Genomic DNA, 13,752 nt, shown 5'->3' on the forward strand with positions numbered 1-13,752 from the left:
GATGGGCCCATTGACTTCCATGGGCCCCACGGTCACGGAATCACTGACCAAAGTAGGACATTCTCTACTTTTGATGGAACGAAACAACGGATCCGTCAAAATAACGGAAGTGTGCATGGGCCCATTGAAATGAATGGGTTCAGGGTGCTATCAGTGACAAAAACGGATAGCACCCTGAAGGAAAAAACTGAAGTGGGCATGAGGCCTAACTCCCATAGAAGTGAATGGGAGTTACGGACAAAGCGTAGCATTACCGTGCGTGTATCTTTTAAGTACGCAGGTTTTTTTTGGTTTTTTTCATCACTGCGTTCCGAGGGCCTTAACTTATTAATTTTTCTGTCCATGTAGCCGTATGAATGCTTGTTTTTTGTGGGACGAGTTGTATTTTTGAATGGAACCATTGTGGGTTACATATTAACTAGTTTTTTTTGAGGGGGGGGCATGGAAGAAAATTTTTATGGCGTTTACTGTACGGTAAAATTACATGTTAACTTTACTCTGCCGTTACAATTACAGCGATACCAAATTTATATATTTTTTTAAGGTATAGCTAAACGTTTGACAAGCTTCTGACATGTCATAGTGACATGTCAGAAGTTTGGATTGGTGGGGGTCTGAGCACTGAGACCCCCACCAATCGCTATAACGAAGCAGCTGAAGCGCTCGGGTGATCGCTCAGCCGCTTTGTGTCTGGTCGGTTTTTTCCAGAAATAAATTTATATCGGTGTACGGACTCAATAGAAAGTCTATGAGTCCGTACTCTGATACATCGGCTTTCCGGAAAAATCCGATCAGACACGAAGCGGCTGAGCGCTTACCTGAGCGCTTCAGCTGCTTCGTTATAGCAATTGGTGGGGGTCTCAGTGTTCGGACCCCCACCAATCCAAACTTCTGACATGTCACTATGAAATGTCAGAAGTTTGTCAAATGTTTAGCTACCCTTTAAGGGTATGTTCACAGACAGCGTCCGTAACGGCTGAAATTACGGGGATGTTTTCAGGAGAAAACATCCCCGTAATCTCAGCCGTAACGGCATGTGCAGGCGCTTGAACGCCGCATCCATTACGGACGTAATTGGCGCTGCTTTTCATTGAAGTCCATGAATAACGTCTCCAATTACGCCCCAAGAAGTGACAGGTCACTTCTTTGACGCGGGCGTCTATTTACGCGCCTTCATTTGACAGCAGCGCGTAAATATACGCCTCGTGTGAACAGACAAACGTCAGCCCATTGCTTTCAATGGGCAGATGTTTGTCAACGCTTTCAAGCCGCATTTTTCGGACGTAATTCGGGGCAAAAACGCCCGAATTACGTCCGTAATTAGTGTGTGTGAACATACCCTAAGTGTTACTACTTTTTGCACATTAAAAACCCTTTTAAAAAAAAAATATATATAAATTGTGAGGGCTATAACTTTTTCTTTTTATTACCCTCAATGGAGCCTGTTTTTTGCTGAATGAGTTGCATTTTGAAATGGCACCATTACACTAACATATAACAATAAAACAGCAATTCAACCATAGTTTTTTGCTTCTTAAATTTACGCCATTAACTATGCGGCATAAATAACATGTTACCTTTATACTATGAGTCAGTACGATTATGGCAATACCAAATATGTATATATATTTTTTTTATGTTTTACTACATTTCATGGAAACAAAATTGTTTTTATGTTGCCGCATTCCAAGTATATAGTCCTTCTTTTTTTCTGGTATAAGCACTCCAACCATTTGGCCCAGGTGTTTTTAAATAGCAGGAAACTGCATAAGGTTTTCTACCTATTTGTTCTCAATTTGGCTACTGAGACTACAAGGAAAGGCGAGCTTTTTCCATCTGTTCACTTTTTTGTGGTGTTGTGATCTTTCTTGCTGTGGTTCTGTCTCTGTGGGGGGACGTGGCCCAGAGCCAAGGTAGATTAGACTGGCAGCATGGGTGTTGTTAGTCTCCTGGGTTGCTCCCTCTGCAGGTGCTGTGTTGCAGCAGCACTGGTTGCCATGCGATACTGCACTTGATAGTGTAGGGACCTGCTTAAATGAGTTTGCCGTGAAGTGGCAGGTGGGCTTATACAATTTGATCAAAATGCAAACTAAGAACCTCATGTTTGTACATTTTTACATTTTGCGGAGCTGCAATAGGTCAAGTATAGCAAAGTGAATGTGCAGGTCCAGGTTTTCTTCTCTCCGTTGTGCAAATTGTAATGACAAGTGTAAATTGCATGACCGTTAAATATTTAGTAGTGAGACTAGAGATCAGTGAATTTCCTGAAATTGGTTTCGGGTCTGATTTGGTCAAACCGGCCGTCAGATATGATTCGGTCCAAATAAATTTGTTGTGAATCGAAAGTGCCCTGATTGCCCTGAAAAGTTGTATATGACACTCTGAGGTCTTCTAGGACTGTATCCAAACTCTTTAAAGCTCTTCAGCGCCAAAACAGCATTAGTAATGACAAAGTGACAACAACATATATGGCTATGGGTTTAAAGGATGGTAGCCTGTTAAAAACACTGCACTGTTGGATTTTGAATGTTTTTTTTTTAAAATTTAAACACATTTCTTGGATACAAACTGATGTATAACAGTGTTGTATAAATGCTTGATGCAGAACAATACGCCAATTTTTGGTGGCACTACTAGATATATAAAAAACGGCAGTGACATCTATATCAGCAGGTAGCAGCATGCTATCAGCACTAGGATTCAAATTAAAATCTTATTTATCTAAAAACTTATTTGGAAAAATATTGTCACTTGGACACAGACTGAAGTACAATACTTCAATTTTTGGTGGTACTATTAGATATATGAGGGAGATCACAACTGATGTCCGTTTCAAAAGGCAGCGGCACGGTATCAACATCAGGATATTATAAGAATGTTATTGAAGATTTGTGAATGATGTGATGAAGATTGATGATTTACAAATCAATGTAAGACTTGTATAGCTGCAGCAGCACTCACTCACAGCAACGGCTGCCTGTCCAACCAATAAACAAACAATGACTGACTCCTGTATCTCAAAAATCTGTCTATATAAATTATTGTAAGGCCTCATGCACATGACGTATTTTTGTCCTCCCGTAAATACTGCTGTAAATACGGGTCCTTGATCACACGTATTCGACCCGTATTCCACCCGTATTTACGGTCACGTTTTTGCTGCAAAATTACACTGCAGCCCTTCTCTCTATCAGTGCAGGATAGAGAGAAGGGACAGCCCTTTCCGCAGAAAAAGTAAAAGAAATTCATACTCACCCGGCCGTTGTCTTGGTGACGCGTCCCTCTCTTGACATCTAGTCCGACCTCCCTGGATGACGTGACAGTCCATGTGACTGCTGTAGCCTGTGATTGGCCTGTGATTGGCTGCAGCGATCACATGGGCTGAAACGTCTTCCCAGGAGGCCGGACTGGAGGAAGAAGCAGGAAGTTCTCGGCAAGTATGAACGTCCTTTTTTTTTTTTTTTTTTACAGCTTTATCTATATTGTGATCGGAAGTCACTGTCCAGGGTGCTGAAACAGTTACTACCGATCGTTTAATTCTTTCAGCACCCTGGACAGTGACTATACACGGACGTCGCCTAGCAACGCTCCCGTAATGACGGGTGCACACACGTAATCACCCGTAATTACAGGAGCCCCATAGACTTCTATGGGCCTGCCCGTTCCGTAATTACGGCCTGAAATAGGACATGTTCTATATTTTTCAACAGCACGGGCACCTTCACATAAGCATACGGGGAGCTACCCGTGGCCAATAGAAGTCCATGGGCCCGTAAAAACGTGCGATGATTACGGCCCGTAATTACGGGCGTTTTTACGTTCGTGTGCATGGGGCCCAAATCTAACTATTCTCTTCTCAATATGAAACCTACTCACTGACACTAATCCACTATATCTGCAGCAGCATTTTCTGGTTGGGCTGTTTATAGTGGCTATGACTCATGTGACTCACACCTATACCTCTTATGATTGGCTGTACTAGAGGGAGGTCATGTGATCCTTCTCTGTCTTCTAAGTCCTCATGCACACGTCAGTATTCTGGTCAGTATTTTGCTTGAGTATTTGGAAGCCAAAATCAGAAGTGGGTCCAAAACACGGAAGAGGTGCAAATCTTTCCATTATAGATTTTCTCTGTTTATGTTCTACTACTGGTTTTGGCTTCCAAATATTGAAGCAAAATACTGACCTGAATACTGGGTGCATGAGTGCATGAGGCATTACTTCTGATCTGTAAAATGGCAGCCACCAGTTTGAGCGATTCGTGCAGGACGAATCCTAAAAGTTTCGGATTTGCGACATGAAAAAGTGTGACAGACACATTAGACAGAAATCAATAGAAAAGTCGATCTATGTTTTCAGTGGTTGCCGGGTTGCTGGCATCCTTGGAAAGTTACATGCTCAAATAGATTCTCTCATTTTTATTAAAAGCTAAATTATTTAATATCATTTAATTAGTTACTGTTTTAGCACATATATGACTTTGCTTGTTGTGAATACTTCAATATTTAGGAAATGTACGGCACTCCGATGAAAGGTGGTGCTCAGGTAGGGTTCCACTCCTTAGTAATGTAATGCAAGAACTTGGCACTCAGGTTTACCGTGAAGTAAATATATTTTATTATGCAATCCACTCATATTATGAAGGTTTCAGCCACATTAGGCCTTCATCAGATAATTTGGATTGCTTCAAACCATCAAAAGGAGACTGCACATAATATACTTCTAGATTTTATATGGTACTTTATTGTGAACTGATTGTTATAATGCATTATGTTTATGTCATACAGTAAATTGGTTAATTATATATCAAATGTCACTAAGAAACTAAAATGTTTACAGATACCATGGATCACATCATTTAAAATTAATAAAAAATAAAAAAAAATCTAATTTTTCAAACTATTTAGTCAGGTAAGTAACTCACATGCTAATAGACACTTTAGAACATTGTTTTTATTTAGTATACCTATAATCTTGAGCAACTTTTCTACTCATTTTGAGTTACATCCAGAGCTGTATTCATACTTGTGTTAGTTTCCTGTTAGATATCCAGTTACAGAAATGCACGTCTCATTGTAGCCCTCTGTTGGTAAAGTGTCCGCACAGATCATGCTGTAGTTTAGTGCCTTGTGGGAGATGTGAATCGGGAAAACACGACATGATGAATCTCAAAGTCAATACAAGATTAAAAGGGAACTACCAGAACTACAAGCCTGCCAATAGAAACACTTCTTTGCCTATGTCCCCATGATAATGCTTCCTCTTTTTTTGTGCTTCGTGTTGTCATAAGGTAGCAATTTATCACATAACAACCAATCCGAACAAAGTTTTAGTTTTTTTCTGTGCATAAGATTTTGTTTGTTACTATTGGACCTACTATCTCTGATAACAATGAGCTGCCAGAGTCCAGGATTACAAAGTGATGTCATGGGGACATTGGCATAGAAGGCCACTACAATCTCTGATAACTAAGGTGTAACATTTAAAAAAAAAAATTTGCTTTATTTTTATCTATTTTATTCATTGTTTCTTTCAATAAAACACCTGAGCATCTCCATTTTCAGTATAGATTGTGAGATTTCCCCTGGCATCTTGATCCTCTTCTATTGCTTCAAACAAAGACTTGAAGTTACCAGCTCCAAAGCCCTGCAAAACAAATAGATTGATCACTACTGCTGACTTTATGTATTTAAATGATCTAATGTTTGTGCTTGGAAGGTCTATCTATCTATCTATCTATCTATCTATCTATCTATCTATCTATCTATCTATCTATCTATCTATCTATCTATCTATCTAGTGCTGTCGTTTTAGGCAGTTGTGGAAAAATGCTGCAAAGTTAGAATGCTTTAATAATAGAAGTGTTAATAGTTTTTTTGTTTTTTTTTATCAATTAACAAAATGCAAAGTGAATGAACAGAAAATACATCTAAATCAAAATTTGGTATGACCACCTTTTGCCTTCAAAACAGCCTCAATTACTCTAGGTACACTTTCATACAGTTTTTGAAGGAACTCGGCGGGGAGGTTGTTCCAAACATCTTGGAGAACTAACTACAGATCTTCTGTCTCTTCATGTAATCTCAGACAGACTTGATGATGTTGAGATCAGAGTTCTGTGGGGCCATATTATCACTTCCAGGGACCCTTCTTATTTACGTTGAAGATGGTTCTTAATGCGACATTGGCTGTATGTTTGCGGTTGTTGTCCTGCTACAGAATACCTTTGTAGCCAATCAGACATCTCCCTGATGGTATTGCATGATGGAAAAGTATCTGCCTGTATTTCTCAGCATTAAGAACATCATTAATCCTGACCAAATCCACAACTCCATTTGCTGAAATGCAGCCCCAAACTTGCAAGGAACTTCCAGCATGGTTCACTGTTGTCTGCAGACACTCATTATTGTATCGCTCTCCAGCCCTTCAGCGAACAAACTGCCTTCTGTTACAGCCAAATATTTCAAATTTTGACTCATCAGTCCAGAGCACCTACTGCTATTTTTTTGCACCCCATTTCTTATGTTTTTCTGCATAGTTGAGTCGCCTGGCCTTGTTTCCACCTCAAAGGTATGGCTTTTTGGGCGCAACTTTTTCATGAAGACCACTTCTTGCAAGACTTCCCAGAACAGTAGATGGGTTTACTTGGGTCCCACTGGTTTCTGCCAGGTCTGAGTTGATGGCACTGCTGGACATCTTCCGATTTCAAAGGGAAGTAATCATGATTTGCCTATGATTTGCGGCACTGTTCTTGGACTACCACTGCATTTACGGTTCTCCACGGTCCCCGTTTCTTTGTGCTACTTCAAAAGAGCTTGAACAGCACTTCTTGAATGAAACCCCAGTCTGCTTTGAAGTATTTGCCTGAGAGAGACCTTGCTGATGCAGTATATCTACCTTGTGTCTTGTTGCTGTGCTCAGTAATGCCATGGAGGACCTGTGACATGGAACGTTCTTCCAAAACCTCACCTTTGTAGCAGAGGTGTGCTGTTCCTCACCCAGTTTTAAGCCTCCTACGCAGCTGCTTTTGTTACAGTTAAAGGTGCTTTCCCATCGGGGACATTTATGACATATCCACAGGATATGTCTTAAATGTCAGATAGATGCGGGTCCCATCTCTGGGACCCGCACCTATATCAAGAATGGTGCTCCCTAAACACCATTCTACCGCTCTGTGTTCCCACTTACACGTTTAATTCCCGAACATGTAAGAAGAAAACAGCGTTTCCGAAACTCCCATAGTAGTGAATGGCAGTTATGGAAACGGCATAGCATGCGAGCTACGCCTTTTCCGTAACTGCCATTCACTTCTATGGGACTTACGGAAACCGCGTAGCTCAGCGAGCTACACTGTTTTCATCTTACATGGTTGGAAATCACACGCGTCAGCTGGAACACAGCAGTAGAATGGAGTTTAGGAGGCCCTGTTCTAGAGATAGGTGCGGGTCCCAGAAGTTGGACCCGCATCTATCTGAAATTTATGAAATATTCTGTGGATATGTCATAAATGTTCCTGATAGTAAAACCCCTTTAATGACTGTATTTCAACCTACGTATGAAAATTATGATCATTATCACCTGTTTGGTATAATTGGTTAATCATACATCTGACTATAAAGGGGGCTTTACACTGGCCGATTATTGTCCAGCTTAGCGTTCGTTCGATTATCTTCTGATCGTATCGTTTTAAAAAAGTGAAATATTATCATTGTCAGCAGCGCGTTTCCCTGTGTAAACACTGAGATGCGCTGCCGACATGATGATAATGTATGGGGACGAGTGATTGGAGTAACGACCGCTCGTCCCCATCCATAGCTACTTGTGACAGGAGCAAACGAGCGCCCATCTACGATGTTTCGCTGATCGGCGTTCGCTGCATCGGCCGATTGTCGGCCGGTGTAAAAGGCCCTTAATCCTACAAAATCCATGACTTTGTGCATGTGTACCTAGAAGAATTGAAGCTGCTTTGAAGGCAACGGGTGGTCACACCAAATATTGATTTGATTTTGATTTCTCTTCTGTTTATTCACTTTTTTATTTTGTTAATTGATTAAGAAAAACTATTAACACTTCTGTTTTTTAAAGCATTCTTACTTTGCGCTTACATTTGAATTTTCAGTTTTCTAGAATAAGCAGGAAAATTAAATCTGGGACCTGATTAGTTGCTGTTGGCAACCCTGGCATTTCATGTTAAAATGCTTTGTATGCATGAATTCTAGTGTGTCTTCCTAAGGGATATTGCATTCATAATATCAATGGTGCTCCCAAGAAGCACTGTTGTCTCGGAAATACTGAGTTACCGGAATCGGCTTTGAACAGCCTTAGGGCTTGTGCACACGTAACAGAATTCCTACAGAAAATTTCTGCAGCTATTACGCAGAAACTAGCAGAATTTCCGCTTTGGAAAAAACGCACCATTTCTTGCTTTTTTTTACTGCAGAAAATGGTGCATATTTTGCTGCATTTTTTTCTATGCTGGGAGATGGTGACATCTGAAAAACGCAGCAATTCTGTCCACTTTCCACACCAGGAATTGACATGCTGCGGTACGAAAAATACGCACGGCAGGTGACTTTTTGCACGGAAATTTTACGCAGCGGGTGGATGAGATTTGTTAAATCTCACCCACTTTTCTGCTACTGTATTCTGCTGTGTATTCTCCGTCCGCAGTTTCCGGACAGAATATACACAGCAATATACACAGCAATTCCGCTACGTGTGGACAAGCCCGTAAAGCATTGCGGTGCCCAACCTGTCAGGGAGGGTACCAGCTCATAGACCTCACATATGTTGTCTTCTGACATATCTCAACTAAAAGTGGGGTCCCCTTTTAAACCACTTAAAAGGGGTTGTCACGCAAAGACAACCCATATTCATGCAATTGCACATTTTCGTATAGGTGATAGCAACTTTAGTCACAGCGGCTTCAATCTGAAAAGGAGTGCAAACATACAGAAGTCTCATGTGAATTCTTGTTACCCCTAATCCATAATGAGCCTAAAACTGTCAATACCGTAATAATTCAGCCCCTCAGCGGAGATCTCATCTCCGCTGTGGGCACCTGCGTAATAAAATAGAAACTCCAGTAACTTTTTTTACATACTCAAAATTTCTTCATGAATATCTTTGAAGCCGTATTGTAGATTGGCCATCTAAGGCTCTGTTCACACTGAGTTTTTTGCTGCGGCAAAAAAAACGGCCAGAATTGCCTCATCGATTTGAAGGCGTTTTTTTTCCCACAAGCAAAAAAAAAGCGCTTGCGGGAAAAAGAAGCGGCATGCCCTATCTTGAGGCGTTTTCCGCCTCAAAAACTCATTGAAATCAATGGGAGATGGAAATAAACGCTTTTTTTTGCCGCGATTTTTAAAGCGTTTTTTGACGCGCTTTTAATTAAAAAACGCTCGCTGTTTTGATTGTTGAAGAAATAGGAAAAAAAATGCAGCAAATCGCGTGTGATGCAAAACCACTTCAAAGAAACCGGAACTGATTTTTCCAGGCAGTACTGCCTGCAAAAAACTCTGTGTGAACATACCCTTATCCAGACAAGAGTATTTTATCTCAATATGAGAAGAATACAGAAATTAAAGTACATGATTATTATGGTAGTGGAGAACGAGCATATATAGGCATATTTTCACATGCCAACAGTAATTTCAAATATGCAACATGCCCTATCGGATGCCATATTACAGACATTTGTTCCAAAAGAAGTCAATGAAAAATATACAGGTGATTATTCACATCTGTATGTGTTCTACATGGGAACCGTATTTTCCATTTAAGTAGGATTTAGAGCAGGAAGTTGGTTTACAGCCAGACCCCAATAAAATATGGAACAAATGTCATTCTGTATTTTAAGTCTTTAATTGTATTTTTATTATTACTGCTGTTTGAAGGAGAGGGGATAGGCAAGGACATTTTTCAGTTCCCGTCTGAGTTTTTTGTTATTAATAAGTATATTAACATATTTTTAGTTCCAAAACAGAATTGTAGTTTTTGTGTAATCCTCTTTTAAAATAACATTTCCGTACACACTTGTATGACATCAGCAAATCCCCTGAAAATATAAGGTGTAGTCCAGTGCAATATTGAACGAGGGTATGCCTTCCCAGTTTACTGTTCTGACAACGACTGCGTAAAATCTGTTAACAAATATCTATTTTGTTAGTTTTAATTTTAATTCCTAAAACGTCATGGAACGTTGTCAAGACAAGCAAACAATATAAAATAAAGCTACTTCTCAGGTGACTTTTTAGAATAAACGGTCATATGTGTATACAGGAGGAATAACACTATTTCTGCCCATTATATGACTTGTATTCTGATTTTTTTTTAAGCAGTTTTCCCCTCTGCAGGCTCTCTCTATTTCTCAGTTTTCCCTGAGCTGATCTAATGGGTGGAGCCTAACTGCCATCATGTCTTCTATACACTGCACACATAGAGCAGAGAACATCTTGACCCACTTTCTCCCTGTACTTCACCCTTAGAAGCAGAAGCAGCATGGACGACATCGTACAGAAGTACTGAGCAGTGTAGCTGAGAATCCTACTCTTGTCTTTGTCTCTCCCTCTCTGCTGCTTCCACCCCCACCTGTCTCCAAAGACTTTTATGGGCAGGCTGGGGAGACACTGGAGTGTGCATTGGCAAAGACTCCCCTACTTCCTGCAGTCCGCCTCCTGTTCTCTGTAACTAGAGATGGATTTTGCTTGACAAGAGGGGGTGGACAGCAGATTACAGGAAGGGAGACACCTAGTGGCAGTAACTTCACACAGAATTTGTTGTCCATTTAACAAAACAATCTCTTATATGTACTGACTATAAGAATTACTCCATTTACTAGTAGAAATGGTCTCATAATAGAACAATACAGCAAGTTAAATTCCCTAACATTGCCTGACAAATCCATCATCAGAATGAGGTGGCCTGCATAGTGTTAGGAAACGTCCGTCACTTTTAGGTTGTCATGACTACTAGCCAAGCTTCTGGGTGGCCCTGGTTTGAGATGCAGAGCCAATCTTATTTCTCTATCTGCAACCTATCAGGGCCAAGGGTGGAGTATTTGAGTCTGTTCAGTTTTTTGATTGTTGCTTGTGATTTTCTTGTGAATGCATGTGTCTGTTCAAGCTCCTGGTTACACCCTGAATTACCTAGAATACTTGGACTCTTTGAACTGGACTTCGGTTGTGTCTTTGTAGTTACCATCTGCTCACTGATTTGGATATTCTGCTCACAGCTGGTTTCGACCTCTGCAACTCCTGGTATTCTTCTGTTTTGCAATTGGGACTTTTAGTCTCTCCTGGTTTGAACTCTGCTTGTTGATCACCCCTCTGGCTTTTTGGTTATTTGTTCTGGTATTGCCTGCAAGTGCACCTCCTGTCCAACACCTTATTCTGTAAAAGCAACCTGGGTTCTATGCGGTTAAAACCAACCTGCCTTGCGGCGGGCTCTGGTGAAGACCCTAGAGAAGCCTTAGGCCGTATTCACATGAGCATGTTTGGTCCGTGATATACGGCCCGTATGGCAGCCGCATTTCCCGGACCGAACACACTGCAGGGAGCCGGGCTCCTAGCATCATCGTTATCTATGACGCTAGGTGTTACTGCCTCTCCGTTGAACTACTGTCCCGTACTGAAAACATGATTACAGTACGGGGCCGTTGTCTCGCAGCGAGGCAGTGACACCTAGCGTCATAGATAACTATGATGCTAGGAGCCAGGCTCCCTGCAGTGTGTTCAGTCCGGGAAATGCGGCCGACATACGGACCGTATATCACGGACCAAACACTCTCGTGTGTGGGAGGCCTTAGACTCTGCTAACCATAGTGGTGACGGACTTGAGCTAGCTGATTAACTTGTATGCTTGATCCAGACAGTGTCGGCTGCTTTTGGGAAATTGCTCGTATAGCAATTCCATAAGCTTTCACTCTGGGGAATTATTCAAGTAGTGATTCCTTGACACAGTTTCCTTGTTATATTATTGTAGTTCTCTTGATTGTAAAGTAATCAATTCTGATATTACAAGAATATTAGGAAATTACTGTATAGGCAATTTCAAGTATATACGTAAACTTTTATATTTAAAGCGCAACTGTCAGGGCAATCATGTGAGAACAGCATTTAATAGATAGAGAACGGCTTAGAAGATTAATATGTAAATATATTTTAAGCTATGTATTATAAACATGTGATTGCTTATATAAATCCTTGCTACCGGACTTGCTTATCTCTATCGAGTCTAGTGAGCAGCCTCCCGTGCCCACCACAATGATTGAAAGCTCCTCTGTTTGCACATTCAGGGCCGGCTCCAGGTTTATTTGGGCCCTTGGGCAACACAGACTTAGTGGGACCCTTTGCGGGGGAACTCACTTAAAGCTGCAGTAAAACTGCAGTTTGTGCCCCATATAGAAGTTAGGCCTCAGTTTGTGCACACATATAAAAGTTGGGCCCGCAGTTTGTGCCTCAATATATACAGTATAGATAATGGCACACCCCCTTGTAGATAATGGCACACACCCCTGTAGATAATGGCACCCCCCCTGTAGATAATGGCACACACACCCCCTGTACATAATGGCACCCCCCTTTAGATAATGGCACACACACCCCCTGTACATAATGGCACACACAGCCCCCTGTGGACAATGGCACACACATCTCCTGTAGATAATGGCACACAGCCCCCTGTGTTTAATGCCACACACAGCCCCATGTAGATGTTACCACATACTGCCCCCTGTAGATAGTGCCACCCCCCTCTGTTGCCAAACGCTCTGGCCGGAGATTTCGGTCCCAGAGGAGCACATGATGTCACAGTCCATATATGGGCAGTTATGTCAGGGGCTCCTCCAGGAGCGGAATCCCCAGCCAAAGCATAAGGAATCACCCGGCGGCCAAGTGATCCCACCCAAAGGGCAGCGGGTGCTGATGCTGGCCCTGGGTCTGAGCATCTGACTAAGGGCTCTATGAGGAAGAAGAATACTGCAAGTGTGACTCTGCAAGTCAGACCCTGACCGCTGAGGGTACTGAGCAGTCATAGATGCTCAGACACCCCCCTTGCAGATAATGCCCACTTCATAGAGCTCTTTGCAATCAGTCGAGATGCTTAGACCCGCCCCTTTCAACAGCCAAAATCCCCCCTTTGCAAACAGCCAAAATCCCCCCTTTGCAAACAGCCAAATTCCCCCCTTTGCAAACACCCAAAATCCCCCCCTATTCCCTCGTGTCGGCCGGCGATGACTTTTTAAAGTTAATAAGGGGCAGGAGGCTGGGTGCAGTGAGCGGCGCTCCGTTGTTTTAAGACTGTGCTTACCTCAGTCTCAGCCCGGCTGCCTCTCCTCGGTGTCTTCTCTCTGGCGCTCATGCACTACTCTGGCAGTGCGGGCAGCATCAGGGAAGAGGAGGGGCATGTTCTAGCAGACGTGCCTATCGCCACAGATAAGGGATATTAAAGGAATAGCGTGGCCGCGGCGGGGGGAGAACGGCCCTAAGAAATTTACTGGGGGAGCGGCCCTGCACTCCCCAGGAAAGCCAGGATGGCAGCCATGGGGAGAGCCATGACTGCAGCGTCAGCGGGCGAGTGGGCCCCGGCACTTGCCCGGGTTCGCCGGGTGCTGACGCCGGCACTGTGCACATTTATACAGGGAAAGCTGTCAGTCACTGCATGGAAACATGGGGGCCCATCTTCTGGACTTGATAGAGCTGAGAAGTGAGGCCCCTAACTTTATACTGTATAGTTTTCAATATATAACATATC

At 42.3% G+C, this 13,752-nt stretch overlaps 1 protein-coding gene across 1 annotated transcript in view; it reads right to left on the reverse strand.

Annotated features, from left to right (window-relative positions):
- Nucleotides 1-4,593: 4,593 nt before the first annotated feature.
- LOC142743373 (4-hydroxyphenylpyruvate dioxygenase) overlaps nucleotides 4,594-13,752 on the reverse strand; it is an 89,650-nt gene continuing 80,491 nt past the window's right edge. Inside the window, exon 14 of the mRNA XM_075854096.1 lies at nucleotides 4,594-5,646. Within this exon, the coding sequence (XP_075710211.1) occupies nucleotides 5,533-5,646 (114 nt within the window). The 3' untranslated portion in view covers nucleotides 4,594-5,532. The remainder of the gene's footprint in view (nucleotides 5,647-13,752) is intronic.

Source organism: Rhinoderma darwinii, chromosome 2 (assembly GCF_050947455.1).
Source record: "Rhinoderma darwinii isolate aRhiDar2 chromosome 2, aRhiDar2.hap1, whole genome shotgun sequence".
Lineage (NCBI taxonomy): Eukaryota > Metazoa > Chordata > Amphibia > Anura > Rhinodermatidae > Rhinoderma > Rhinoderma darwinii.